Source organism: Hippopotamus amphibius, chromosome 4, assembly GCF_030028045.1.
Source record: "Hippopotamus amphibius kiboko isolate mHipAmp2 chromosome 4, mHipAmp2.hap2, whole genome shotgun sequence".
Lineage (NCBI taxonomy): Eukaryota > Metazoa > Chordata > Mammalia > Artiodactyla > Hippopotamidae > Hippopotamus > Hippopotamus amphibius.
In genome coordinates this window covers 182854499-182880155 of record NC_080189.1, presented here as the reverse complement: position 1 = coordinate 182880155, position 25657 = coordinate 182854499, and the positions used below count along the sequence as shown (strand labels likewise).

Here is a 25657-nt window from a genome sequence, read left to right as displayed (position 1 = left end):
CAGGCCATGGGGCTGCTGGGCCCTCCACACCCCTGTGTGGGTCTGTTTCCTGCCCCGCCCAGCCCTCTGCTGGCTTTTCTCCCTCCTCACTGACAGCTCATGCTCTACCTGCCCTTGAAGTCATCGCGTCCCCCTGGCCGGATACGAGGCCCTCTCCTCGCGCCGCCGGCCCAGGACCTGGCAGCCTCAGCCGCAGCCTGGCTGCAGTGCCGGCCCCTGTGGAGAGCATCACTCACGACGGCACCTCCAGCCCCATCTCTGTTCTGCGCCTGCTAGCCAAACGCTGGCTTTGCACTTGCACCTGGTTGTCTCAGAGGCCCCTCACCTCACTCCAACCTGTCCCAGGCCCGACTCATCACTCTCTTTCAAACGTGCAGTGCCCCCCATCTTAGCCAACGGCACCGACATTTGCTCAGAGAACAGTTGAGGACCCAGGCCTCACCCACCGCCCCCATCCCATCCATCACCAGGCCCTGCTGATGTCACCCCAGAAACCGCTCTCGGATGCTCCATTCACCTCTCCCCTGTCCACCGCCTGCACCTGAGTCCACCCCACCATCACTTCACCGAGATTAGGGTAATAGCCCCTCACCTGTCACTCTCCGCATTTGGGCTAAGAAGCTGATGTGGCCACAGGCCACTTGTTCCAGCAGAATCCTGGGGTTCTAGGCCACGTGTGTCTGAGAGGTGGTTAGTGGCGGTACGTGGCCACTGCTTGCTATGTTAATGAATCTAGTACTGCAAGGCTAATACTGCAGATTTCATTGAAAATGTAGGCAAGTACGAAGGTAGCAATAATGATTTATACATATACCCCTTTTCCATTATTAAGCTTGGAAAATAGTGAAAGTGTATAGAAATAAAAGTAGATTTTATAACTTTTAAATCAATAATGGATTTCCTTCCCTTCTCTGATCTGGTTATTCCTCAATTATTAATTTTAAAATGATTATTTTTGCCAGTATTTACATAACCAAGTAAACTAACAACTGGGTATGGTAATTAAACGAAACTCTTGGGAGTTCCCTGGCGGTCTAGTGGTGAGGATTCCGGCCCTTTCACAGCTGTGCCCCAGGTTCAATTCCTGGTTGGGGAACTGAAATCCCACAAGCCACGTGGCGCGGCCAAAACCAACAACAACAACAACAAAAAGCTGAATTCTTTATAATTACCTAGTCTGATGAATGCTTACACACCATATGCAAACTACTGTTTTATTTGCAAAGGACCCAGGTGAGAAAAAAAAATCTGGATATGAAACAGAATATAGTGTGAATCATATCTAATTTTAAATATTTTAATTTATATACTTTCATGATTATAGGTCAATAAGAAATCCACTTTTCAGACTTTATTTCATTATAGAATATATTTGGTAAGGATGCATACAAACAGCGTCATCTTTAATACATATCGTTTACTGGTGCCCGGCACGTCTGCAGCAGGCTGGAGATGTAATAAAAAATGCTTCCCGATGTTCAGCTTCACAGCCACTCTAAACAACCAGTGCTGTAGAGTTGACGGTTCAATTCACCCACTTGCCTAGAGCAAGTAAAAATCTCAATATTCTTCTTTAAGTTGTTCATGACTCTTCTATTTTAAAATCTGAGATACATTCCCCAATGTAAACAATAAATTTCAACCTGTCACACAATCGAAATGGATAAGGCCTTCTATGTTTTACTCCTCAGAGCGCAATCTTATTTCATAGTGTAATAAGCTGTCCATGCATAAAAGACAGAAAAAGAAGCTGCCCTCAGTACCTGGTGGAGCCTTCCAGACTTCTCCCTGCCGCAGGTGTATGGTACACTAGAGAGATATCTTTTTGACTTGGTCTACTTGGTCTTAAAATACAAATATACAACGTCCATAAGCATTAAAATAGTAAAGCCTAGCCTTACGTATTTATTATGAATTGCTAAAATTCTATACAAGTACAATACCATATCATGCCAATCAATATACAGAGGAAGGTGGTCAGTCGTCTCCACCATTCACCAGGGCCCGTGAACGGGGAACAGAGGGGACGTGATTCCTGTAGGCGTTAAGCGGCTGACTGCATATGGTTAGACAGACAGCCTAGCTGGAGCTCTGAAATGCCTGGGTACCCTGCCGCGATCGTTAAATTAATCTGGAGTAGCATCTGCTTAACACAAGAATCTGATGCCTTTCTCACCAGCCTCCCAGAGGGAGAACTGAATGAAACCTTAGAAAAAGTTAACCAAACACAGTCTTATTTGCATTTCCTGATTCAGTTGTGCAAATCAGTTATCCGTTCTCTTCTCCATTGATTTATCCTTTTAGGACGCATTAATCAACAGCAATCATGATTCAGTACCGCGTGATCATAAATATTTGACTTAGCAAGCTCGATGGTGAAATAGGAAAGCCTATATACAATCTTTGAAAAGGCATTCTGTGACCGTTTTTGAAGAGTTCATAGAAAAGTTACGAAGCATACACCAGTCACTTCTCGATGTCACCGTCACGTAAACCTTGGCATCTTTTTTATATTAAGTGTTTTATATATGGTACAACCAAAGAGAGACCTGAACGGCTGGCCCGCGGTGACGCTCACCAATCCACTAAGCTAAGGTAACCGGTAAAGGGCATGGTTTTCCTGAGGTTTGTGAGAACTTTTCAAACAAAGCAGAGATCACAGTGACCAGCGAGCGAGACGCGCGTCTGTGCCTCCCGGCCCGTTCTGCTCCCCCGGGGTTCTTGCCGGGGCTAGATGACCCGCCACTGCATGATGCTCGTGTCTTTGCCGCCGGTGGAGATGAGGTGGCTGTCGTCACAGAGGAAATCGACATTGGTGACGTGACTGCTGTGCCCGCTGTACACGTGGCTGGGAGCCTGGGGAAGGATGACACGGAGGAAGCTGAACGCAAAGCCAACGAGGCAGGGGTCGCAGATGCTGCGCATCTACATTGGCGCTAAACCACGCAGAGCCCCTGCACATCGAGAATCTGGTCTGGAGGGGACGGATGTGGGCAGGGACAAGTTCTGCCCCAGAGGCTGCACCAGGCACGGGGCCAGCCCAAAGGAGGGCGGACTGGATGCAGGGGTGCAGGGAGGGTCTCCTAGAAGGAGAGTCAGGTCTGGGAAGGACGAGGAGGGGTGTTCCAGGCACCAGTGTGGGCTCGGCTCCGCGGGGCTGGAGCAGAGGGAGGCTGGTGGAGGCCAGAGGAGGGAGGCCCAGGAAGCAGAGGCGGAAAAACCAGAATCATGTGGGGGGAGGGGTTCTCTCTGGGTGGGGGTGGGTGCGAAGTGACTGGGGCAGCTGGATGATGGTTACAGTTGCATCTGTGACTGGCGGCATCACTCCCAGTGCCTTTCTATTCAACTACCAACAGGCCAGGCGGTAAGTGCTCCCCCTGGGGTAAGACTAGAGGAGAAGGTGAGCCTTTACCCTAAACTGTGAGCAGGGGTAGGCGAAGAGGTGCACTTTGCCGAAATCATCACCGGTGGACAGGAGTTTTTTCTCATGGGCCCGACAGGCGGCATTGATGTCCGTTCCGTCCGAGCCTTCTGGCCACACTCCTAAAACAAAGACCCCAGACAGACCACTGGAAATACCAGGACACAGGGCCATACTGCACAGGGACTGGCCATTGAACTCCCACGAAAACAGAAAATATCCCGGATTTAGAAACCAGGCCCGAGGAATGCTTTGTCTCAGGCCATCTCCCTGCAGGCTGTTCCAGGAAGTCCTCACCACATATCCTGTTCTGCAGCGCAAGAGTCGCAATGGCAGGCCTTCAGGGCTTCCACCTCTTTCGAGCCCCTTCTTGACGCTACAGCAGAAAGCAGGCCAGAATCCCTGGTTCTGGACACAGTGCTTTTCCTTTATCCCCAAAGCATCTGATGGGACGCTAAGTCCTAAGCCCGTGGTTTCCTAACTTTTCTTTTTTGGAGGTTACTCTTTACATATGAGAGTCTCTCCAAAGGACTTTTTAACTCTGGGACTGCCTGTGCCTTTCTGGTGTTCCTTGGTGTCGGCTCTTCGTGGCTGCTGCCTACCTGGTGGCACTGGGCAGGTGGAGCGTCTGCTCACTGTGGGCTGGGCGAGGCAGCAGCTCTGACTCCACAGCCCTGTGGCCCGGGCGGGCCTGGCGTACGGTCTGGGGGATGGGCTCTCTTGACCATTGCTTCAGGAAACCCTGTTGGCCCCAACAGCTCTGGATATGAGAGAGCTGCCTGCACATCAGTTTCTTAACAGGCAGTTTTAGAGTAAACCCGGGGCGCCCTAGCATTCAACACCGGAAGATGGTAACACGCCAGCTCTGAGGAGACTTGTGAAATTCTGACCAACTTACTGACTTCTGGTCATACATAGAGAGATTATAAGTACTGCCCTTTCTTTTTGATTGTCCTAAATTGTGGCAATTTATTCTAGACCATTTATTAATATATTCCTAATCTAAACTTTGAAGGAGGTGAAAAATTTAGTTTAAGGGCCAAAAAGATACAACCACTCTAACAAATGATAAATACATTGATTAGGTTCCACCTGGTCCACTTATCTAGGAACCCTGGCACAACCCCAAGTGAGAAGATTCTCGAGAATTATCACAGGACCCATTTCCTACAAGAGAAAAGGGTTCTGGGTCCTCTCGCCTGGCCATAGCGGGGCAAGCCCTGGCCTTTCCCCAGGGCTGCAAGGAGTGTGTCCTGCGGGGTCCACGTGGCAGAGCAGTTTGAAGCCGACCAAGAAGTTTTGTCACTATTAGAAAGTCATTCTAAAAGTAGACACATCGTACGTTTGAACAGAATGAAAGGCGCAGAAACCTTACCAAAGACATGGAACCCCAAAGTGCAGGTGTATGTGGCCCATTCGATGTCTCTCGTAGTTTCCACGCTTACGACTTGCTTACAAGCAGAGGGAACCCCTGGAAAGGCAAAGGCAGGTCTGGTGACATCTGTGCCAATGCCCCCTCTCCTCCCTGGGCAAGGCTGGGCCCTCGGAGCCAGGACCCATCGGCTACAGAGCCCTCCAGGAGAGGGATGCCACCCACCTCCCAGCCCAAGGCCCAGGGCCTCAGTGGGGACCCCTTTTCTTCCACGTCCGCTCACCTCCCTCTCTGCGTCTGCTCCCCCAGTCTGGCTTCTTTTCTTTGAGCACTTCTGGTTCTGAGGCCTCTGTCTGTTCACTGTCCCCGCAACTCTGTCCCCTGCTGTCAGGCTCCCTAGCCCTCTCCGGCGCAGGCACTCATACACACACACACACACACACGCACACGCTCCCTTCAGCTCTGAGTTAGGAATGGAAGCTTATGGAAATCAGTCATACCAGTCATACCTGTGGCCTTGCAGGTGATTTGTTTGCTCCCCAACTGAGCTCTCACTAGTGGAGTAATAGAGCATGTCTGAGAAGATTCTAGACTCATGGTCTGTCCCTGAAAACCATCTCCCACTTCTGCCCCACATCAGGCAGGGCTACCTGCCCTGCCCAAGGAAGGCCCCTTTCCTCCACCAGCAGCAGCCCTGCCTGGGCCCACTCCTCAAAAGGGGAGTGCCCACCTCCCCACCCACGGGCATTTGATGCCTGTGGCCAAGTATCTGAGCCGATATTTCCTCTTCCTTAAAACAGGACAAGCTGGAAAGTGCTGTGACCACCTGAGAGCGTGTGGGGGAAGCACACTGCACTTGGCAGTACCTTCTGGTGGGGTGGAGACCGGGCCCTCCTCTGCCCCGGGACCCTGTGCTCAACACGCGGCAGGTGCTTGACAGATGCTGGAGGAAGTGGTGCACGGCATGTAGCACGTGCTTGGCAAGCACGGCCTTCATCCTTCACACCCTCACACTGCCCCGTGCTGCCTGGGCTCAGACCTGGCCGGGAGGGGCTGAGGGAGAAGGAGGAGGGGACCTGGGGGCTGCTGTCCACCCGGTGGGAGGTACTTGGTGGTCTCTGCCCTCGGGGGGAGGGGTGATGCCTTCACAAGGGTCCCTCCCTCTCACTGAGACAGCTCTGACCCCACTCTCTCTGCCTCTTCCTGCAGGGCCTGGCCTTTTCCTCCTTGGGGCCCGAACCCCAAGTATTTCAGTGTCGTGGCAGGGTTGTCCAGCCCAGCTCCTCGATTGTACAGAGGAGGAACCTAGGCCCAGAGATGCCGTCACGCGCCCGAGCCACACAGGAAGTGGGTTTTGCAGGAGGCCCCATGTGGTCTCAGAGTGAAGGTTCTGCATGATGTGTACCCAGGCCACACCTGGGGAGCCACTCACAGTAAAGGATTTCATAGTCTCCGGAATTCGACACGAGGAATTGTGAGTTTACAGACCAGTCCAGGTGAGTGATGAAGCTGGAATGCCCCTGGGAGAGAAAAACCTAGGTGAGTTTCACTCGCCTTAGGGATTCCCGCCCACCCTGTCCTGACGTAAGAAAGGACTGCACAGCCCCACGAGGAGGGACCAGCACGCTCACCGAGCACTTGCCGACCCGCGTGTACTTCCTCCCGTTGTCGCTGACTCCGTATATGTAGATGCAGTTGTCATGGGAGCCTATTGCCAAGAAATTCCCATCTGCAAAAACACGTGAGATTATACTTTATTTGCTAAGAATAACCACTTTATCAATTACAAGGGATGACGCTACTGGCCATTATAGATTTAGAAAAAACAGCCATGAATTATTTCAAAGAGACACAATTTGCTTTTAAATGAATCCTATACCACTTACAAAGTTATCTTTTGAAAAGCCACATGGGATCAGATTCCGCCCCTTATAAAAACCTTCCCTAGCTGTCTCCACCACAGAAGGATCAAGACTGAATTCTTCAGTGGGGCCCACGAGGCCCTCCAAGATGCGGTCCCATTGTTCCTCACTGAACAGATGGGGTTCTCCTAGGCCTGGGGCACACTTCCTTCTGCCCCTGGCCTGGAAGGCCCTCCCCCTTCACTCTGCCCACTGCCCCCTCCCCCGCCCAGCCTGGAAGGCCCTCCCCCTCACCTCTGCACATGCTGCCCCCTCTCCCCTCTGCCTGGAAGGCCCTCCCCCTTCACCTCTGTGCACACTGCCCCCACCCCCACCCCCTGCCTGGAAGGACCCTCCCACTGCTCTTCCAATGGGCCATCAGTTAAAATCCCCTTTACCTGGGTTTCTGGCCTCAGGAAAGCTTGAGGAATCGGCCATGATGCTTGTATAGAAACACAAGGGAAGGAACTTCCCTGGTGGTCCAGTGGTAAAGAACCCACCTTCCAACTCAGCGGACACAGGTTCGATCCCTGATTAGGGAACTAAGATCCCACATGCCGCAGGGCAACTAAGCCCGTGTGCCACAACTAGAGAGCTCTCGCACCTCAACTAGAGAGCTCTCATGCCACAAATTACGTGCTCTGGAACCTGCGCGCCACAACTAGAGAAGAGAAAACCCACATGTTGCAACTACAGAGAAGCCCACGCGCTGCAATGAAAGATCCTTCACGCCGCAATGAAGATCCTGATGCTGCAACTAAGACCCAACGCAGCCAAAAAAGAAAAAAAAAAGAAAACGAAAAAGAAGCACAAGGGAAGGAGCTCACTGTAACATAAAAGCAGAGCGGCCCCTGTTGCTGGCAGATGGATGTGCCAAGTGTGAAGCTGAAGCAGGGAAGCCCAGGATGGACCGGGAAGGAAGCGGGGCCTGAGAGCCCAGGCTGGAGGAGGTCAGATGTTTCTGAGGCCAGGAACCAGAAGGAAGGAGACAGGAACCACATGGGGGGTGGGCAACCTGTGCCCAGAATGGAGCCTAGAGTAGGGGGGTCTCTGCCCACGAGCTCGGGGACAGTGGACGTGTTCCTCCTCTCACTGAGCGCCAGTCCCTCCGTCCACAAAGCATGGCGCCTTCTCATTGCAATTCAGAGGATTGCCCTGGACAATGTCTGCAAAGGTCCTAGCAGTCACTGGCACATCGTGAGGTCACTAGGGGCTCTCTCCCCACCTCCTTTCCCTGGTTTTCTCCTCTCAAGGACTTCTCTTAGGAAGTCCTGGTGGAGGCCAGGTCAAAGTCAAGGTGTCAGCAAGACACAGTGCGCCTGTCCAAAGCAGGACTCGTGAAGGGGTGGGGTAGAGGGACCAAGGATTGCTGACGTGGGGGGATGGGCCACCCTCTGCTGCTGATGGTTCTAGAGAAGGCCAGAGAACTGCCCGGCAGACCACCTGCACTTGATCCTCCAACTGATCAGGCCCTGACAGTAATGGTGATGATGACACTGAAGAGGAAAATTAGAAACTTGCACTCAGCAAAAAATAACTCCATGCTCCTTCTGCTTTTGTAAAATATGCTTGCTGTGCCAAAAAGGAAAAACAAAAACAGGATGACCTAGCAATCAAATGTAACCATAGGATGTTTTGCTAAATATGGAATGTTCTGCACCTGCTCTTGTAAGTTTCTGTTTGGAAACTTCTGTGCTCTGTAAACCAAGTAACCAATCTACCAATGCTAACTGTAACCATGTGCACTGACCCCTATAAAAGTAAAGCTCACCCTGAGCTCAGGGCCCAGAACTTTGCAGCATTAGCTCTTCTGGGGCTGCCGGCTTAATAAACCTGAGTTCTCCAACCCTCCGAGTGTGGTGCTTGGTTTCTCGACAGACCAATTTCTGCAACAACACTAGACACTAAACGCTCAGAAGAATTTCTATCAAATAATTCTAACAGTCAACATTTGTTGAGTAACTACTATGTACCAGTACTATTCTAAACTCTTCCTGTATTAACTTATTTAATCCTCCTAGACCCCTATGAGGTAGATATTATCTCCATTTTTCAGGAGAGGAAACTGAGGCATGGATGGTGAAGTCACTTGCACAAGGTCACATGGGATTATGGAAGCTGGGATTCGAACCCAGGCAGTCTGACCAGACCCTGAGCATTCCACTGCTAAATTCCATTGCCCCTGTGACAAAGCATACGGGTAAAGAGCAGCTGAAAATCTGATAGATGATGTACGCATGCTGGCTTGTACACTCTTAAGCAAAACTATCTTTAGATGAGAAGGACCACATCATTTGTTAACTCTGAAACAATGAGCTCTCTTACATCATGGAGCCATTTGTTACGATTTTGCCTGCTCCATCCCTATGATTTTGACTACACTACGGACCTCATAAGTGAAATCACACTATATTTGTCTTTTGGTGACTGGCTTGTTTCACTTAGCATGATGTCAAGGTTCATCCATGTTCATCCATGCTGTAGCATGTGTTAGAACGTCCTTCCTTTTTAAGGCTGAATAATATTCCATTGTGTGTTATATCATATTTTACTTATCCATTCATCTGTTGGGACACTTGGATTGCCCCCATGGTTTAGTTATCGTCAATAATGATGTTATGAACATGCATGTACAAATACCTCTTCGAGACTCTGCTTTCAGTTCTTTTGGGTATGTATCCGAGAGTGGAATTGCCGGACGGTATGCTAATTCTACTTTTAATGTTTTTAGGAACTGCTGTACTGTTTTCTGCAATGGCTGTACCATTTTACATTCCCACCAACGGTGTGCATTTCTTCACATCCTCACCAACACTTGTTTTCTGTTTTGTTTTTGATAGTAGCCATCCTAATGGGTATGAGATGGTATCTCATTGTAGTTTTGATTTGCATTTCCCTAATGATTAGTGATGTTGAGCATCTTTTCATGTGCTCATTGGCCATTTGCATGTCTTCTTTGCAGAAATGTCCATTTGAGTCTTTTGCCCATGTTGAATTGAGTTGCTAGTTTTTTTGTTGTTGCTCCAGGAACACATGCATAGTTGCCTGCCAGGGGACTGGGGGTGAGGGTGTGTAGCTGCTACTGTGCTAAGAGCAGAAATTGACTGAAATTAACTGCAATTTACCATCCAAGCCTTTCTCTGGAAGTTGCAAGCCTTTAGACTCCAGCTTTCCAAAACAGTTCTATCAGCCAGATTCTGCCAGTTGTTGTCTAGGTGGGGGGTCAGATTCCTGCTGCCTCCTACTCACCATCTTCCCAGAATCTTCACTCAAACCCCCCACCTTAAACCTCAACTTTGAGGTATACTTACATGCAATAAAATGAACATATTCTAAGAGTTCTGACAAAAATACCTGTGTAACTATTATCTCCACTTCTGTTTTTAAAGATGAATGAAAAATGAGATTTCTCAATCTCCCTTGGCAATTCCCTTTCTAACAGCCTTCATGGGATTGTAATTCCTCTTTAAAATTCGAAATCAAAAGTTTTCATGTAGTGGTTTAAGCTCATTCATAAATATGTATAACCGACTGTGTGCCTAACACAGCGAAACCAAACAGTTTTAGTCACATGCTAAGCAGAGGCCAGATGAAACCCAAGAGCTGCCTATTTCTCGGGCCTCCAGAGCACCCTCTCTTGCTGTGAACCACCTCCTCTCACCCATAAACTCTCTACGCCTCATCCTCAGCTCTCTCAGAGACTATGAAATTCCTAAACCTGCTTGATGAAAAGAAGCTGGTGTTTGGTCCCCAATAAAGATCAGCTGGAGGACTGACTCACAAGGACAGAGAGCAGGGGCCTGGTCACCTGGAGGAGAAAGATAACACCATAGCCAGTTTCACTGATTGCCTCTTCACCAGGTTCGGGGATGGGGTTCCACCCAGCTCTTAACCAACCCCAACAGTATTTTGGGAGCTGAGAGAATTTGTCCAGCTGTGCAGGTGAGGAAACTGAGGTTCAGTAACTTGTCCAAGGCAACACAGCTAAGTGGGTGGCACGGCTTGACCTGCGCTGGAGGAGTGAGCTGTGGGCATGGGAGACGGTGCACCAGGTGGCAGCACCGCAGGGCCTCCAGGGTAGCTGTGTTGCTGCCCTGCTTGTCACACGGGGCAGGTGATTTGGGCTCCAGAGGAGATGGCTGCACCTGTACAGAGAGCAGCGTGGGCCATGCCTGGTGGAGTGCAGGCCTGGGGACGCTGTGTGGCCGGGAGAGAGCTGGCAGAGTGGCAGGGGCTGCATTCCAGCAGGTCTCTAATGCCAGGCAGCAGAGGTGGGATTTGATGCTGGAGGCGATGTAAGTGAATACCAGATTCTGATTCATTCTTTTTTTTTTTTTAATAAATAAGTAATTTTATTTATTTATTTATTTCTTCATTGGCTGTGTTGGGTCTTCGTTGCTGCACACGGGCTTTCTCTAGTTGCGGTGAGCAGAGGCTACTCTTTGTTGTGGTGCACGGGCTCCTCATTGTGGTGGCTTCTCTTGTTGCGGAGCAGGGGCTCTAGGCGTGTGGGCTTCAGTAGTTGTGGCACACGGGCTCAACAGTTGTGGTGCACGGGCTTAGTTGCTCCGCAGCATGTGGGATATTCCTGGAGCAGGGATCAAACCCATGTCCCCTGTGTCGGCAGGTGGATTCTTAACCACGGCACCACCTAGGAAGTCCCCTGATTTGTTCTTATAAAAGCAGAGAAACCTCATATCTCAAACAATGACACAGCTAACATTAAAGAAGAGATGCACATAAGCACATGAGCAATGCCCTAATCACTGCGATCCTCCCTTTTCCATCTTCACATTTAGGGTTTTAGATTTTTATCCAAGTTTCAACGGGTTGAAACTAGCACAAGCAGGCCAAGTATTTGCAGTTGGGCTTAACGAATATGAAATTTTCCTCCTATCTCCATTATTCTTTTAAAAAATTTACAAATTTCATCCAATCAGAACTCCATGTGTCCTTCGAAGGGCTCTGTAAGATTCCTGATGTGTGTATCAAGTATGACAACGGTCCCTACTACATTTCTATATTTAATCGACCTATGAGGGGCCTGGCAATTTACCAACAAACATAGCTGACTATGGTTTCAGTAAAAATTCACATAATATTAGCTTATTAGCATAAGGCCATCTTATGTAAGATATTTCATAAATGAAAACATGTAATAAAATGTGACTGAAATGGTTATCAGATGGTCCACAGACATGCTCTAGGTTTGTGGTTCCCAGGATGCCAAAGAACCCCCCACCCCCCCGGCCCACCCTTTCTGGGCAATTCTAATGCACGCCGGGGCTCTGCTTCACCGGCTCCCCGGCGTGCACCTGTGTCTGGGACTATCTTTCTGAACCTCCCACTGCAACCAAAGGCCAGGTATAGATTAGCCACTTAAACCTGGACCTCTCACTAGTGCACGCAGAACTGAGAAATTATCTGAAAGATTTAGTTCTCAACCTATATAGTTTAACTTCATGAGGCAACTGCTCGCCTCTCACATCCCCTGCACACATAACGCCAACCTGAAGAGCATTTACGAAACAGCCCCACTTCATCCTGAGCTCATTCTGTACAACTCACCTGCAGCAGTGGGTAAGCGTCTGCTAGCGAAGAAATGTTCACATGCTGAGGTCTGGGGACGTCATTCTGGCTTATTAATGATTTAACTTGAATTTTATGCTAGCTAAAACAGTCCATTTGTGGCCTATCAAACATACATCGTACATCTACCTTAATCATTAAAGAAAAGGGTGCACTGACCAGAAGTCTTTAGGCTGCCCATGCTGAACATAGAGATTAAATGCCTCTCTTCCTGGGATGCCAGTGCTGGTCCTCCTTCAATGCACCAGGCACCAGGGGCCATCCTGACTTGCTGTTTATGTGCTGATCTCCTTGTTCTGTTTTGTTTTTAAACCTTGAAGAAATGTACCCCTGACGTGTTCAAAGTTCTTTGTTTTAACAAAATATAAAAGTGCTGAAACCGTGCTTCTCTGGAGCAGTTCCTCAGTTATCTGAGAGGCTGTCTCCTGGGCTGCAGTCCTGTGTTTGGCTCAGTTCTATTCCCGGTATAGACTGGCTTACTGATTATTTCCATCCACATTGCTTGGTGTAGTCAGCAGGATATCAGAAAAACCCACCTGAGGTCACCTGGAGTCTACTTTGGATGGGTGTCCGGTACCAAGCACAGACCCTTTGAGCCGCACCCCCAGCCCCTCAGCTTCACAGCACTCTTCAGGTTGTTTGGTGAGTTTTTCCCGATGTCTGGATCTTCCTGTATTAAGTGCCTGTCCATGAGGTTTTTTTTTCTTTTTTAAATATGTATGTATGTATGTATGTATGTATGTATTTTATTTTTTGGCTGTGTTGGGTCCTCATTGCTGAACACGGGCTTTCTCTAGTTGTGGCGAGCGGGGGCTACTCTTCATTGAGGTGCGTGGGCTTCTCATTGCAGTGGCTTCTCTTGTTGCAGAGCATGGGCTCTAGGTGCGTGCGCTTCAGTGGTTGCAGCACGTGGGCTCAGTAGTTGTGGCTCACAGGCTTAGTTGCTCCACAGCATGTGGGATCTTCCTGGCCCAGGACTCAAACCCTGTGTTGGCAGGCGGATTCTTAACCACTGTGCCAACAGAGAAGTCCCCCATCCATGACTTTTATTTGAGCTGTTATCTTAAGGCCTAGAGTCTGAAGGGGGTACCAGTACATTTCCTAGGTGAAAGGGACCTAGGGGAAAGTTCTAGGCAAGGGATCTAGATGGAGTTACCAGGCAAGAAACTAAAAGGAATTTCTAAGCAGGGAAGGCCTAGAAGGAACTTTGAAGTAAACTGGGTTGGTTGACCTTTTTTTAACATGTGGCTTAAAATTAGAAAGATTTGTACTTTATAATAAAATGAAACTAAAATAAACCAGGAAATTGCGCTTCTAAAGCCTAACAGCTCCCAGATAGGCAGCCACCACTGGAACTCCAGCTGGCTTTTACAATTGTAGAAATTATCTAGCCCTAAAATGGCCAGGATGGAACTCTTTTGACATTCTCAAACTGATTTTTGCATGTGCAATTAAAGAAAGCTGGCTTGATAAAACATGTTTTTTTTCCTTCAAAATTCTGACCTGAGAGAATAAAAATACTCCTAGGAGAAAACTTGAAGGTATAACTCTTATCATGTCCTTGAAATGCAAGCAAAGCCCACACTGCCTGAGATTATAGCTTTGGCTCAACTAGTAGAATCTAAAACTGAAATAAAGGGGAAAAGAGACCTTAAAAACCAGGCAGGAAAACTGAGATCTCTTTCTGTCTATATGGATGTATGTATGTCTGTGTGTACATTATAATATATTTCTACCTCCAAATGATACTATCAAAATTAATTTGTAAAGGAGCTCTATTTAATTGACTTAAAAGTAGGTGCTTACATATCAAATATTTCTAAATATAACAAAAAACTACCCCCCCCCTGAATTTTAAAAGTATCATATGATCTAGGATTAATCTTTAATCAATGAAAATAAGTTTAAGTTGTTGGTTTGGTTAACACAGACAATATTACTTTTATTATACCTAGGTTTATTGAAAGTCAATAAGCTCATCTTATCTCTGTTCCAAAACTTGTCAACAAGAAAATTAACTTGTGGGGGGGACTCGGGGGGGGGGGGGGAGTCAAGGAAGGGAGGGAATGCGGGTATGTGTGTATAAAAACAGTTGATCGAACTTGGTGTACCCCCAAAAAAAATAATAAAAAAAAAAAAGAAAATTAACTTGATATGATGATGTTTTCATAATGAAATAGAGATAAATGAGATAAAAGTTTTTTAGGTAAACTCTTTAAGAATAATTATGTTTTATAGTATGTTTACTTAAAAATAGTTTCTCCAGGTTTTGGTAACTTGAAACTTTAGAGTTTTGTTAAGTTAAATAATGGAAATTCATTAAATATACAGATCATTTCCAATTAAGATAAAATACTAAAACATTAATTGCTAAGCAAGTCTAATTTTACCTACTTTGTCTTCTTATTAGAGAAAAACTAAAGATGTTCGGGTTTATTGGACATACATCTTATACCACATTGAGAAAAGAAATTATGCTGTAGGAAAATGTATGTTTCTAGATATTATAGAACATGTCCATAAGTTTGCCAATCAGGAAATGTTAACATTGTTTGCTTCTTGGTTTTTGCTAGAGATTAGCATTTTTTTAAGGGTTAAAAATTATATATGTAATTCATTACTAGAAGTAATAGGGGAAACATTTCAGTGTACAGGGAAAATAAGGTGTGTGTTTTCAGTAAAGGAAGATACAGAATGGCCATGTATTTTGTTAAGGGAAAAGAAAGTGATTTTGTCCTGAAGCATCTCAAAGAGAGAGATGAAACTGATTAGGCTTATTTGGTATATTAAATAACATGGGAGGCACCATCAAACAGAAGACAACATTAAGCCTTCTTTATGGTATGTCTGTATAAGCATATATGATAGGTGTTCCAGAAATGACATGAAATTCTTGGAAATCTTACACGTCCTGACATAAATGCTATTTGTCATCAAAATTGAGGCTTACGTTAAAGGGCCTGAACCCAAGTATCAGGGAAATACTCCAGCTGACTTTCATGAAAACGAAACAATGCCTGTAAAGATTATGTAAAGATGTAGATACAAAGAATTTTCTGCTTCTACAAAAATTAACCCCCTCATTGTTAGACTTCTGCTATCCTGACCCTTGTGACATGGCCGCAGTCTGCTCCTAAATCAGATAATTAAGATGGGCGGACAATAGCTGTGAGTTACACAGTCAGGACTGCGGGAAACCCATGACGGCTGCTTGGCTCTTCCCAGCTCCCTGGCAAACCCCATTTTTCTCTGACGGGTTAGAGCCTGCTCTTGCTGCAAGGCTGATGCTCTCACAATGACAAAGACACTGCTAGAAAATGTGTTTTCTACTTGGGGTATGCTTTCCACAATCTCCAGTGATCAAAGTCACCCAAATCATACAACCCTTAATAGAAACCTTACAAATTTCTTTTTTGTTTTTTTTAAAGAACTTTTATTGAGATACAGTTAACAGACAATAAACTGCATATATCTAGAGTATACAATTTGGTATTTTTTTTCTTATTAGTAATGTATATATGGCAATGCCAATCTCCCAACTCATTCCCCCCCAACCCTCCCTGCTTTCCTCACTTGGTGTCCATATGTTTGTTCTCTACATCTGTGTCTCTATTTCTGCCTTGCAAACCAGTTGATTTGTACATTTTTCTATAGTCCGCATATGTGTGTTAACATATGATATCTGTTTTTCTCTTTCTGACTCACTTCACGCTGTAACCTTACAAATTTCTTGACATTATCACTGTCACTATCACCCTCTATCATCAGGCAAGGTCAACAGAATTGATGGAAAAACTGGACTCAAGTGGAACAAAAATTAATTACATGGGATTGAATATATTTACAGATTGAATATTTATCTGACATATTACTGGCTCTTAATCTTTGTTTTCCAGGTAAGGGAACCTTTCTCCTTAAGCCGATTGTGACTTACAGCAATTTTGTAAATTATACCTTTGTAAACAGAACTGAAGCATTTATCTTTCCTCTCTACCTGATCCCTCCAGAATTTGGAAACTCTTAGGTTCTCAGCGGCCTTTCCAGGTGAATAAGGAAGGCCACTTCCTGGCAGGTGCAGTAACCTCAAGATATTTGGGACCTTGAGAAGAGAGGAATTCACCTAAGTCTGTAGGTATTGCAGGCAGAATCTAAAGGCAAGTCCTTTGTGTGGCTTTCTTGGCCTTGAGAGGCCTCTTAAAAGTTCAGTTTGAGATTCCCTACGAAAAGTTCTAGCAAAGTCAAATTTAAAAGAGCCTATATGATCAATTACACTTATGTAAGTAATCAGGCCAAATTTACTGAAACCAGGCTTATTTTGCAAACAAATCAGTCTCAATTTGACTATACTTGATAAAGATGAGGATTATTTATTTAATATAAAATTGTATATATTTATTTAAAAGCCTGCATTGTCTTCCCTGGACTTAAAACAAAGCACAGCATGTTGAATTCTGGCCATATGACTAAACAGGAAATCTCCCCTTCTTTACTCACACATGAATTTAGGTTGGGGATGGGCATCAGATTCAGTTCTTTTTTTTTCATCCTTAAGATTATTTCAAGGTCAAGGTACTTGCTTTGTTAGTTTTTCAAATATTTATTAGCTAAAATGAGGGTAATTTAGAAAGAAAAATTATGTTTCAATAATATACCTTTATGGATACTGAGCTTTTATTTATATTGAGGTTTCTGTATTTACTACCTACATCCAAGAGGCTTCTTTGTTGCTATGTTACATTACTGTAAAGTTTGACTGAATTATTAAGAGGATATTCTAAGCTTGTCTCCAAAGCTGATTACAGTTATTTCTCTTTGGATAAAGATCAGATGCACCATGACCCACAGGCAGGAGATTATGAATACTGGAAAAGACATCATTTTAAAGGCCTCTCTCTCTAACTGCGATGGAAGAACCCTTATCAGGTACTCTGCACAGTGAAAGTAAAGGGAATTGACCCTTGAATTCATATTCCCCACTTAGAAAGGGCCTCCACACCAGACTGCTCTATAGAGAGGACTGCCAACCTCAAACTCACCTTAAAACAACCATCAAGCCAGGAAGAGAAGATGACAACAGCAGACAGATGGCCTGCAAATCCAAACTAGGTCAGTAAGACCCACTAGTTCAATTCAACTGTTTACCAGATGTTTGTCTCTCTATCAAAATTGAAGGTTATTGTTTTATTTTTGCTATATTTTTGCCCCAATGTTCAGGATGGAAAGAAAATGCTTTACTAAAATTATCACAGAGTGTAGCTACTGGGGGAAAATTAACCAACTGTTGGATCTGTCATCAAATTCCTTGGTCAATACAAGACCAATATAAGCCCCTCATAATACGTATCACTGACTGTTCAGGTGTTCCTAATGTGACCACTCACCCAGACCAACCTCCCTCTGCCCTAATCTTTCAGGTTCAAGTTCTTCAACATATTAATATGTCCATCTGTTGTCTGATACTATCCTCAGTTCTTAGAGATGGAGCATAACTTACCCCAGGACCCCCTCGCTCGGTCCCTTACTTAATTGAAAAATGTCTTATAGAGAAAAATGAGAGTAAATTATGCCAGAAACTCCCATGTATTAAAAACCATGCAAATGACTTTTGCAAAGTCGACAAAAGAAGTGGTCCATAGTTTAATATTGTGGTTGACAAAACTTCCAGTCAGTGAGACTATCAATGAGAGCACTCTGGGAGGGGTCACTTGTGCCCCCCCCAGGTTTTGTCTTCATATGTGGTACTGGAACTGACTCACCTTCCCAAGGATGGGCACATAAATGTCTTAAAAGCTGACAAATAGAAGGTTTACTCTTATTAGAACATTCTGTTACCTCCCTGTCAATACATCAGGAAATAGATGAATGAACCTTGATAACATGAACCTCCTTTCTCTCTTCAATACAGAGTCAAGAGATTCATGTTATCAAGATACTAAGATATCTGGTGGCAAAAATCTTTTGGGAATCTTAATTCCTAGTGCAGGAGTATATGGTTTACATGTGGTTATATAAAAGATGATCAACACAACATTATAAATCAACTATACTTCAACAAAATTAAAAAAAATTAAAAAAAAACCCAAAACCAAAACAAACAAAGAAGATGATCAGAAATCTATCAGCCACCATTGGTTAAATAGCCGAAGAGACTGCAAAAAAGCATCACAGCACAACAGACATCCCTAAATTCCTTAGCCCAAGTGATATTAGATAACAGAGTTGCCTTAGGTTTTCAACTGACTGAACACGCGGGTGTTTGTGCTATTACTGCTCATACTGCTTGTTGCACTTATGTCAATACCTCTGGAGAAGCTGAGATGCACCTAGAAAAAATTTCCCAAAAGGGAAAACGGTTGCAAGTTGTAAGAAAAACTGACGCTTTAAATGATCCATGTAGTTGGTGCCCCTCAGAAATAGGCAATTTTTTTTTGCTCTGCTTTACATAATATCATTCTTTTCCCAGCCGTCAAGTTACTCATGAAATACACCACTGCTTGCTTTAAGCCTACTGCTAAAAGCACATGTACAATGTTTTTATGACAATTTGATACAACTGATAACATATATAGCCTATAAAATGTTTCCACATTAGCATAGCTCTGTGCTTGTTCACTGTGTCTGATTAGTTTCCCTCCAAAATGGATAACTAGGCAAATCTCTATACATATAATGAATAACAAAAAAGGAGGCCTGGCAAGGGACAGGATGGACCCAGGGCAGGCAGCAACCACCCTGGCATCAAGGGACAAGTATTTTGATCATCAACGCTTTCTACTGAAAGATTTATGACCACAAGAGGCAATTAATGCAAAAATGTTCACATATTGAGATATGGAGAAGTCATTCTGGCTTATACATGATTTAACTTTAATTTTACACTAACTAAAACAGTTTGTGGCTTATCAAACACACATTGTACATCAGCTTTAATCATTAAATTAAAGGGTGCACTGACCAGAAGTGAAGAATGTCCATGCTAAAAATAAGGATCAAATGCCTCCCTTCCTAGGATGCCAAAGCTGTTACTCCTTCAATGGTAAGACTCCCTTCCCAGGCACCAGGTGCCATACTGACTCGCTGTGTACATGCTGATCTGTGTTTTTTTTTTTTAACCTTGCAGAAATGTACCCTATACTTGTTTGATGTTTTTTGTTCTGACAAGATGTAAAACTGCTGAAAACCACAATTCTCTGGAGCCGTTCCTCAGAGTTACCTGAGAAGCTGTTTCCTGGGTAACAGTCCTCAGTTTGACTCAAATAAAGCTCTTTCTGACCCCTATAGTAGACTGGTTTATTGATTATTTCCCTTGACACTGCCTATGTCACTGGTACAAAGGCAGCATTTATCATGGTCATGCCTGGCAGCTGGAGTATATTGGTCCTTCCTAGCCTCCTGGTGTTCAGCTCCACCCATAAATTTCAAGAACCATTTGCTTCTCCTCTAGCGGCTAGCACAACATCCAGAGCTTGCATGAGGCTGAGGGAATGAGAAAAAAAGCCCTCATAGTTTGATGTCTTCCTTTCTTAGTATAGCACAGCTCAGGGAGCCACTAGGAAATAGCTGCAAATGCAGGCTGGGATTTGGCAGCAGCTTCCTGGAACTCCACGCCACTGGCAGCCTGTGTTTAGGCATCTAACTTTGTGTGTGTGTCTAAAATTTGTAAATACTTGAATCCAAAAAGGAGCCAATAATACACAATGGTATAACCCATGTGCCTGAAAAATCTCATGCACAGCCAGAAAACTCATACTGATGACCACATTCTGCTTTGCACCTAGTCAGATGCACTGTAGTTAGTCTGCATTCATACATCAACTAATATTCACTGAGCAACTATTCTGTCTATCTACACATTACCTACTCTTTTTATTCTATTGCATCTACTCCCAGCTTGGTCCTGGGCATACAGTGCTGAACAAAACATTATGGGACTTGGGACCACAACCTAAGGATCTGGGGCCACCACCACTGCCATTGCTGCTGATGACATCACATGACCCATGACACCTGCTGATGACATCACATCATCCATGCCACCTGCTGATGACATCACATCACCCATGCCACCTGCATAATGCTTTTCGAAGAGCACATTTATCCCTTCTCTTCCAGCTGAGCCCCACTTGCTGTCTGATTTGACAAGGGACACCAGGCTAATGAAGAGAGGGCACCGTATCCAACTGCAGGTCTCCCTGATTTGGTCCAGGCTCATCACCTTTGCCCCACACAGCCTCCAGTCAATGACTCTAAAACCTGAGAGGCAGAGTTACTGGTAGTGAGAGCTCTCTGGTCGCCAGGGGACAGTCCTCAGTATAACTGACAAGGAATGGAAACAGACTCCCCGAAGGACCCTGCTACGTTAGCAGGAGCTGAGAGAGATCTGAGGGCTTTCTAGAAAAGCAGCTATAGATGAGGCCCTCCTGCACTCAGCAGAGATTCACAATTACTAAGAAAATGATGAAAAGCACATGAGGATGCAGAATATTGCCAAGGATGAACAGAATGAAATATGATACTTAAAATGTCAAGAGTGGGCTTCCCTGGTGGTGCAGTGGTTAAGAATCCGCCAGCCAATACAGGGGACTCAGGTTCAATCCCTGGACTGGGAAGATCCCCCATGCTGTGGAGCAACTAAGCCCGTGAGCCACAACGACTGAGCCCATGTGCCGCAACTACTGAAGCCTGTGCGTCTGGAGCCCGCGCTCCACGACAAGAGAAGCCACCGCAATGAGAAACCCACACACTGCAACGAAGAGTAGCCCCCACGCAGCCAAAAATAAAAATAAATAATAAATAAATAATAAAATAAATCTTTAAAAAACCCCAACAAAACGTCAAGAGTGAACTAAGGTCCTTCTCAACATGGAGAAAAGGTTCCCAAGATGGCTGTGCAGTTGTCTCTTTAGGGCCAGAAGTTATAAGTTTTTGGGTGCAAGGATCTAAAAAGGGTGTTCTTTCTATAAGGTAACCTCTAGAAAACAAGAATACAGTCCCACCATGAGGTAGGGACGACTGTTTATCAGCTTATAAAATAGAAGGTTCCTACAGAGTGATGGCAATTCAGTCTTGGCTAAGTATTTCCAAAGACTAAATCTGCTATTTCCAAGAATGGTCACATAGCTGAAGGTCCTGCATATCACCGAGAAAGAGTGCTTCCTATACCACCAACCTAAACGATGAGGCTTAGAAACAATGACCTACCCAGTAGCCATGCGCATTCCTGGCACCCATGTTGTCAAAAGGACTCAGAAGCCAAACTGAAGTGGCCAATAACAGACAAATTGCTTCACTTACCATAACTATCACAGATTGAAACATCCCAAATACACTTAAATTCATAATGAAACCAAAACCACCACCACCACCAACTGATCATTGTTAAAGAGAGCAGAGAACAAACTCATTATCTTGGAAACTGGTAAAAAAAGTGAAAGAAACCACACATTTATCTTGACTTTCCCATATGAACTCTACCATATGATGGGTAACAAAATAGTACACTATTTGGGTAACAAAAAGTAGATGAAGGGAAGTTTCTCTTTAGAGAAGTATTATGTCTGATAAATGAAGACAGGCTAAAATAGAAACACCAGTCATCTGCCTCCCCTTGTGGGTCTAAGTGTTGGGCAGCGACAGCTCTAATGGCGTGGAAAGCAAGGCAAGCAGACCTCACGTGTCTCCTGTAGGAGGGAGAGACTAGTACACACAGAGCCAGAAGAGGATCTAGACCCCAAATTACATTACAGGAAACATGAGGGACAGACGGATATCACAGAGATGCACTCAGAAAAATCCATAGTGTGGAAAATGCTCTGGGGAAAATGAGCCAGCTTCTTCAACAAATAAACTGCAATCGAGGGGTGTGTGTGTGAGAAAGAGAGAGAGAGAGAGAGCGTCTGTCGAGTAAAAGAGACTTATGAGTACAAAATGGACATATGGGGACTTCCCTGGTGGTCCAGCAGTTAGGACTCCGCGATGTCACTGCTGAGGGTGCAGGTTCGATCCCTGACGGGAGTAAAGATCCCGCAAGTTGTGCAGTGTGGCCAAAAAGAAAAAAAACCCACCAACCAAAATGGACATGTGATCAACGCTCCTAGCAGCATTATTCATAACAGCCAAAACACAGAAACAATCCCAATATCCCTTAACTGATGAATGGATAAACCAAACATGACACATCCGTAAAATGGGATACTATCCAGCAATTAAAAAGGAAAAAAACGACTGATACACATACAATAACATGAATAATCTCACAAATGTTATTCTAAGTAAAAGAAGCCAGATGCAACAGGCTATGTGCTGTATGACTCCACTGATATGAAAAGTCCAGAAAAGGCCATTTATGGAGACAGGACAGCAGATCAGTGGTTGCCGAGGGCTGGGGGTGGGAGTGGAGGTTAATTACCAGTGGGAAGGGAGGGAGATTTTGGAGGTGATGGGAAGGTTCTAAAACTGGATGGTGGAGGTGGTCGCCCAACTTGGCAAATGTGCTAAGAATCACTGAACTGTACATTCATAAAGGGTCATCTGTTGTGTGTAGATTATACCTCAATGAAGCTGTTAAAAAAGAGTCCTCATCTTTTTCAGACTTCTCTATATATTAATGTTAACAGAGGAAAGGATGAGACGTCTGGGAAGGGCTTCAGAAACCACATGGGAGGGGACAGTGAGTGGGGCAACAGATGAACAAAGTCGATGGGTAACTGCTGAAGCTGGGTGATGGGTACATGGGGGTTCATTACGCTATTCTGTCTAATTTTGTCCATGTTTGAAATTTTCCATAATAAAAAGTTAAAAAACACACAAGCAACCTGCTCGAAAGCTACCTGGCAAGAAAGCATGAGTGCATGAGAGGCTATTAACAATGGAATAAAGGTTCTTTTTGACATGCTGAAAACAAACAAACAAAACACACACTCATGGTGACCCAAGGGAGGGAGGCTGAGAACCCCTATGTGCCACAACTATATGCAGATATAGTTTAAATATTGGTCTTGAGGGGGCTTGTGAATGCTTCTCTTTAAAGACATCTACACACAGGGCTTCCCTGGTGGTGCAGTGGTTAAGAATCTGCCTGCTAAAGCAGGGGACACAGGTTTGAGCCCTGGTCCGGAAAGATCCCACATGCTGCGGAGCAACTAAACCTGTGTGCCACAGCTACTGAGCCTGTGCTCTAGAGCCCGCGAGCCACAAGTACTGAAGCCCGTGTGCCTAGAGCCCATGCTCTGCAACAAGAGAAGCCACCACAATAAGAAGCCCGTGCACCACAACGAAGAGTAGCCTCTGCTCTCTGCAACTACAGAAAGCCCACGCGCAGCAACGAAGACCCAACACAGCCAATAAAAATAAGTAAATAAAAATTTATATTTATATATATATATAAAAGACATCTACACACAACTTCATCAATCTGTTGGAGTTTTACAGTGAACAGGTCGTGTTCTAACCTGGGGAGTAACGCATTACAGACAGCTGTTCATTTCCATCCGTGTGGACAGTGACCAAGTCTTTCGTCTCTGTGTCAAACACAAACCACCTGTTGTAAACATGAGGAAAAGTACAAATTAGTTGTTTAGTGAGAAAATGAAGTAAGACTATTACAATCACAGCAAGGCTATTAAAAACTATTAACACAAGAGCTTAAAAATGCTCTGTATCTGCTTAACAAGAATGCTTATTCCCAGCTTTTATTTAAAGAAAATTTCTTACATATGAACATTTCCTAAAGAAAGCATACTGGCTACCATGGGAAACGATTCATCACTGATGGCAGGGTTCCTCAGTGTTTGAGTTTTGTCACGTACACATGAAAGGAGAGAAAGCCCTGGGCAGGGAAGATGGACCAACACCTACCCCTGGCCTGTGGCCAGAGGAAGCAGCAAAGGGGCCACTGCACGAGCTCACCCAGAGATCTGGCCCAGGGCGAGGCAGGATGGGTCCAGGAGGATGTGGCCGGGACAACCTCTGGTGATGATGCCAGGAGGGCTGGGCCAGCATCTGACCTTCTGTGATGCTGGTGTGCAACCAGCCAGGTGAAAGAAACGACCCAGAGAATGGCAGAAAGGTGAGGACAGGACTGGTCTTTGTTTTGTTTTGTTTTGTTTTGTTTTACGACCTTATATTGGAGTATGGTTGCTTTACAATGCTGTGTTAGCCTCCACGGCACAACAACATGAATCAGCCACACACATATAGATATCCCCTCCCTTTTGGACTCCCCTCCCATTTAGGTCACCACAGGGCATTAGGTAGAGTTCCCTGTGTTATACAGTATGTTCCCATCGGTTGGAGGACTGGTCTTTGAATTTAACCTCTGGGCTCAGTTTCCTCAACTGTAAAATGGGGCTAAAGGCCCAGAATGACTTTGCAGGCCCAGTGTCCAAGCAATCAAATGATAACGGACACGGAAGTGCTCTGAATCCTCTAATTCGGACACAGTACTGGGTCAATGTTCGTTAAATGGTGGAAAGTCTGAACTCTCTGCCCTTATGTTCTCAAGTGGTGGCAGCAAGGGGGACCACAGTGTTTTCGGGTTGAAAAGGAATGTGGGCCCCCCGCTGCTGCCGTTCCAAACCGTGATGACATCCACCCATCGGCATGTCCACTGAGGCAGCGTTGCTGTCCACTCGGGGCCCTAACCAGCACCACCTAGTGGGACTCGCTAACCCCTGACATCTGGATTTGGCTTCTCAGCTTTGCTTCCTTGCATCTTTAACAACCAGTTACCTTTAATGTGTACTATTCACCTCTAACAGTGGTCAGAATGGAAGAGGCAGAGAGACTGGGCAGACTGAGCTATGCCTTCGAAACATCGTGTTAAGCTGCCCCATGGAGAGCTAGCCCTGGTACCAGGACCAGAGGTGGGGGAGGCATCACCGGAGGGGAAGGATTAGGTTACATGTTGCATCTGTCTTCCACCCACAGGACACCGTCTGTGATTCTCAGCAGCGGGCATTGCCCGTACCCTGTCCTGCCACACAGAGTCAGCACGCAGCTGACAGCAGTAACTGGCTGCACCGTCCATCAGAGCCGGCTGAGTTGGAGGACTCAGGCACCTCTAACAGAGGTCAAAGGAATGTGTGTGTGTGTATGTGTGTGTGTGTGCACGCGCATGCGGTGCAGGCACACAAACATGTTTATGAAGAACTCTGTTGGATACAATGTGCCCAACTCTTAAGACGTTGCCACCTATGATTTACAAGTGGCTACTCTTTCTTTATACATAACTCTATAGTCCTAACAACAGAATTTAAGTGGTTGCTTTTTTTTTGAAGTATAGTTGCTGTACATATTATACAAGTTACAAGTGTACAATACAGTGATTCGTAATTTTTAAAGCTTCCACTCCACTTATAGTTATAAAGTACTGGC

At 45.4% G+C, this 25657-nt stretch overlaps 1 protein-coding gene across 2 annotated transcripts in view; it reads right to left on the bottom strand.

Moving 5' to 3' along the window:
- Nucleotides 1-1286: 1286 nt before the first annotated feature.
- Nucleotides 1287-25657, bottom strand: part of EML1 (EMAP like 1) — a 203164-nt gene continuing 178793 nt past the window's right edge. For both annotated transcript variants that reach the window (XM_057731976.1, XM_057731975.1), the window contains exons 18-23: nucleotides 23734-23822; nucleotides 6425-6522; nucleotides 6226-6313; nucleotides 4797-4892; nucleotides 3413-3543; nucleotides 1287-2856 (exon numbers count right to left, since the gene is read on the bottom strand). In XM_057731976.1, the coding sequence (XP_057587959.1) occupies nucleotides 2731-2856; nucleotides 3413-3543; nucleotides 4797-4892; nucleotides 6226-6313; nucleotides 6425-6522; nucleotides 23734-23822 (628 nt within the window). In that variant the 3' untranslated portion in view covers nucleotides 1287-2730. The remainder of the gene's footprint in view (nucleotides 2857-3412; nucleotides 3544-4796; nucleotides 4893-6225; nucleotides 6314-6424; nucleotides 6523-23733; nucleotides 23823-25657) is intronic.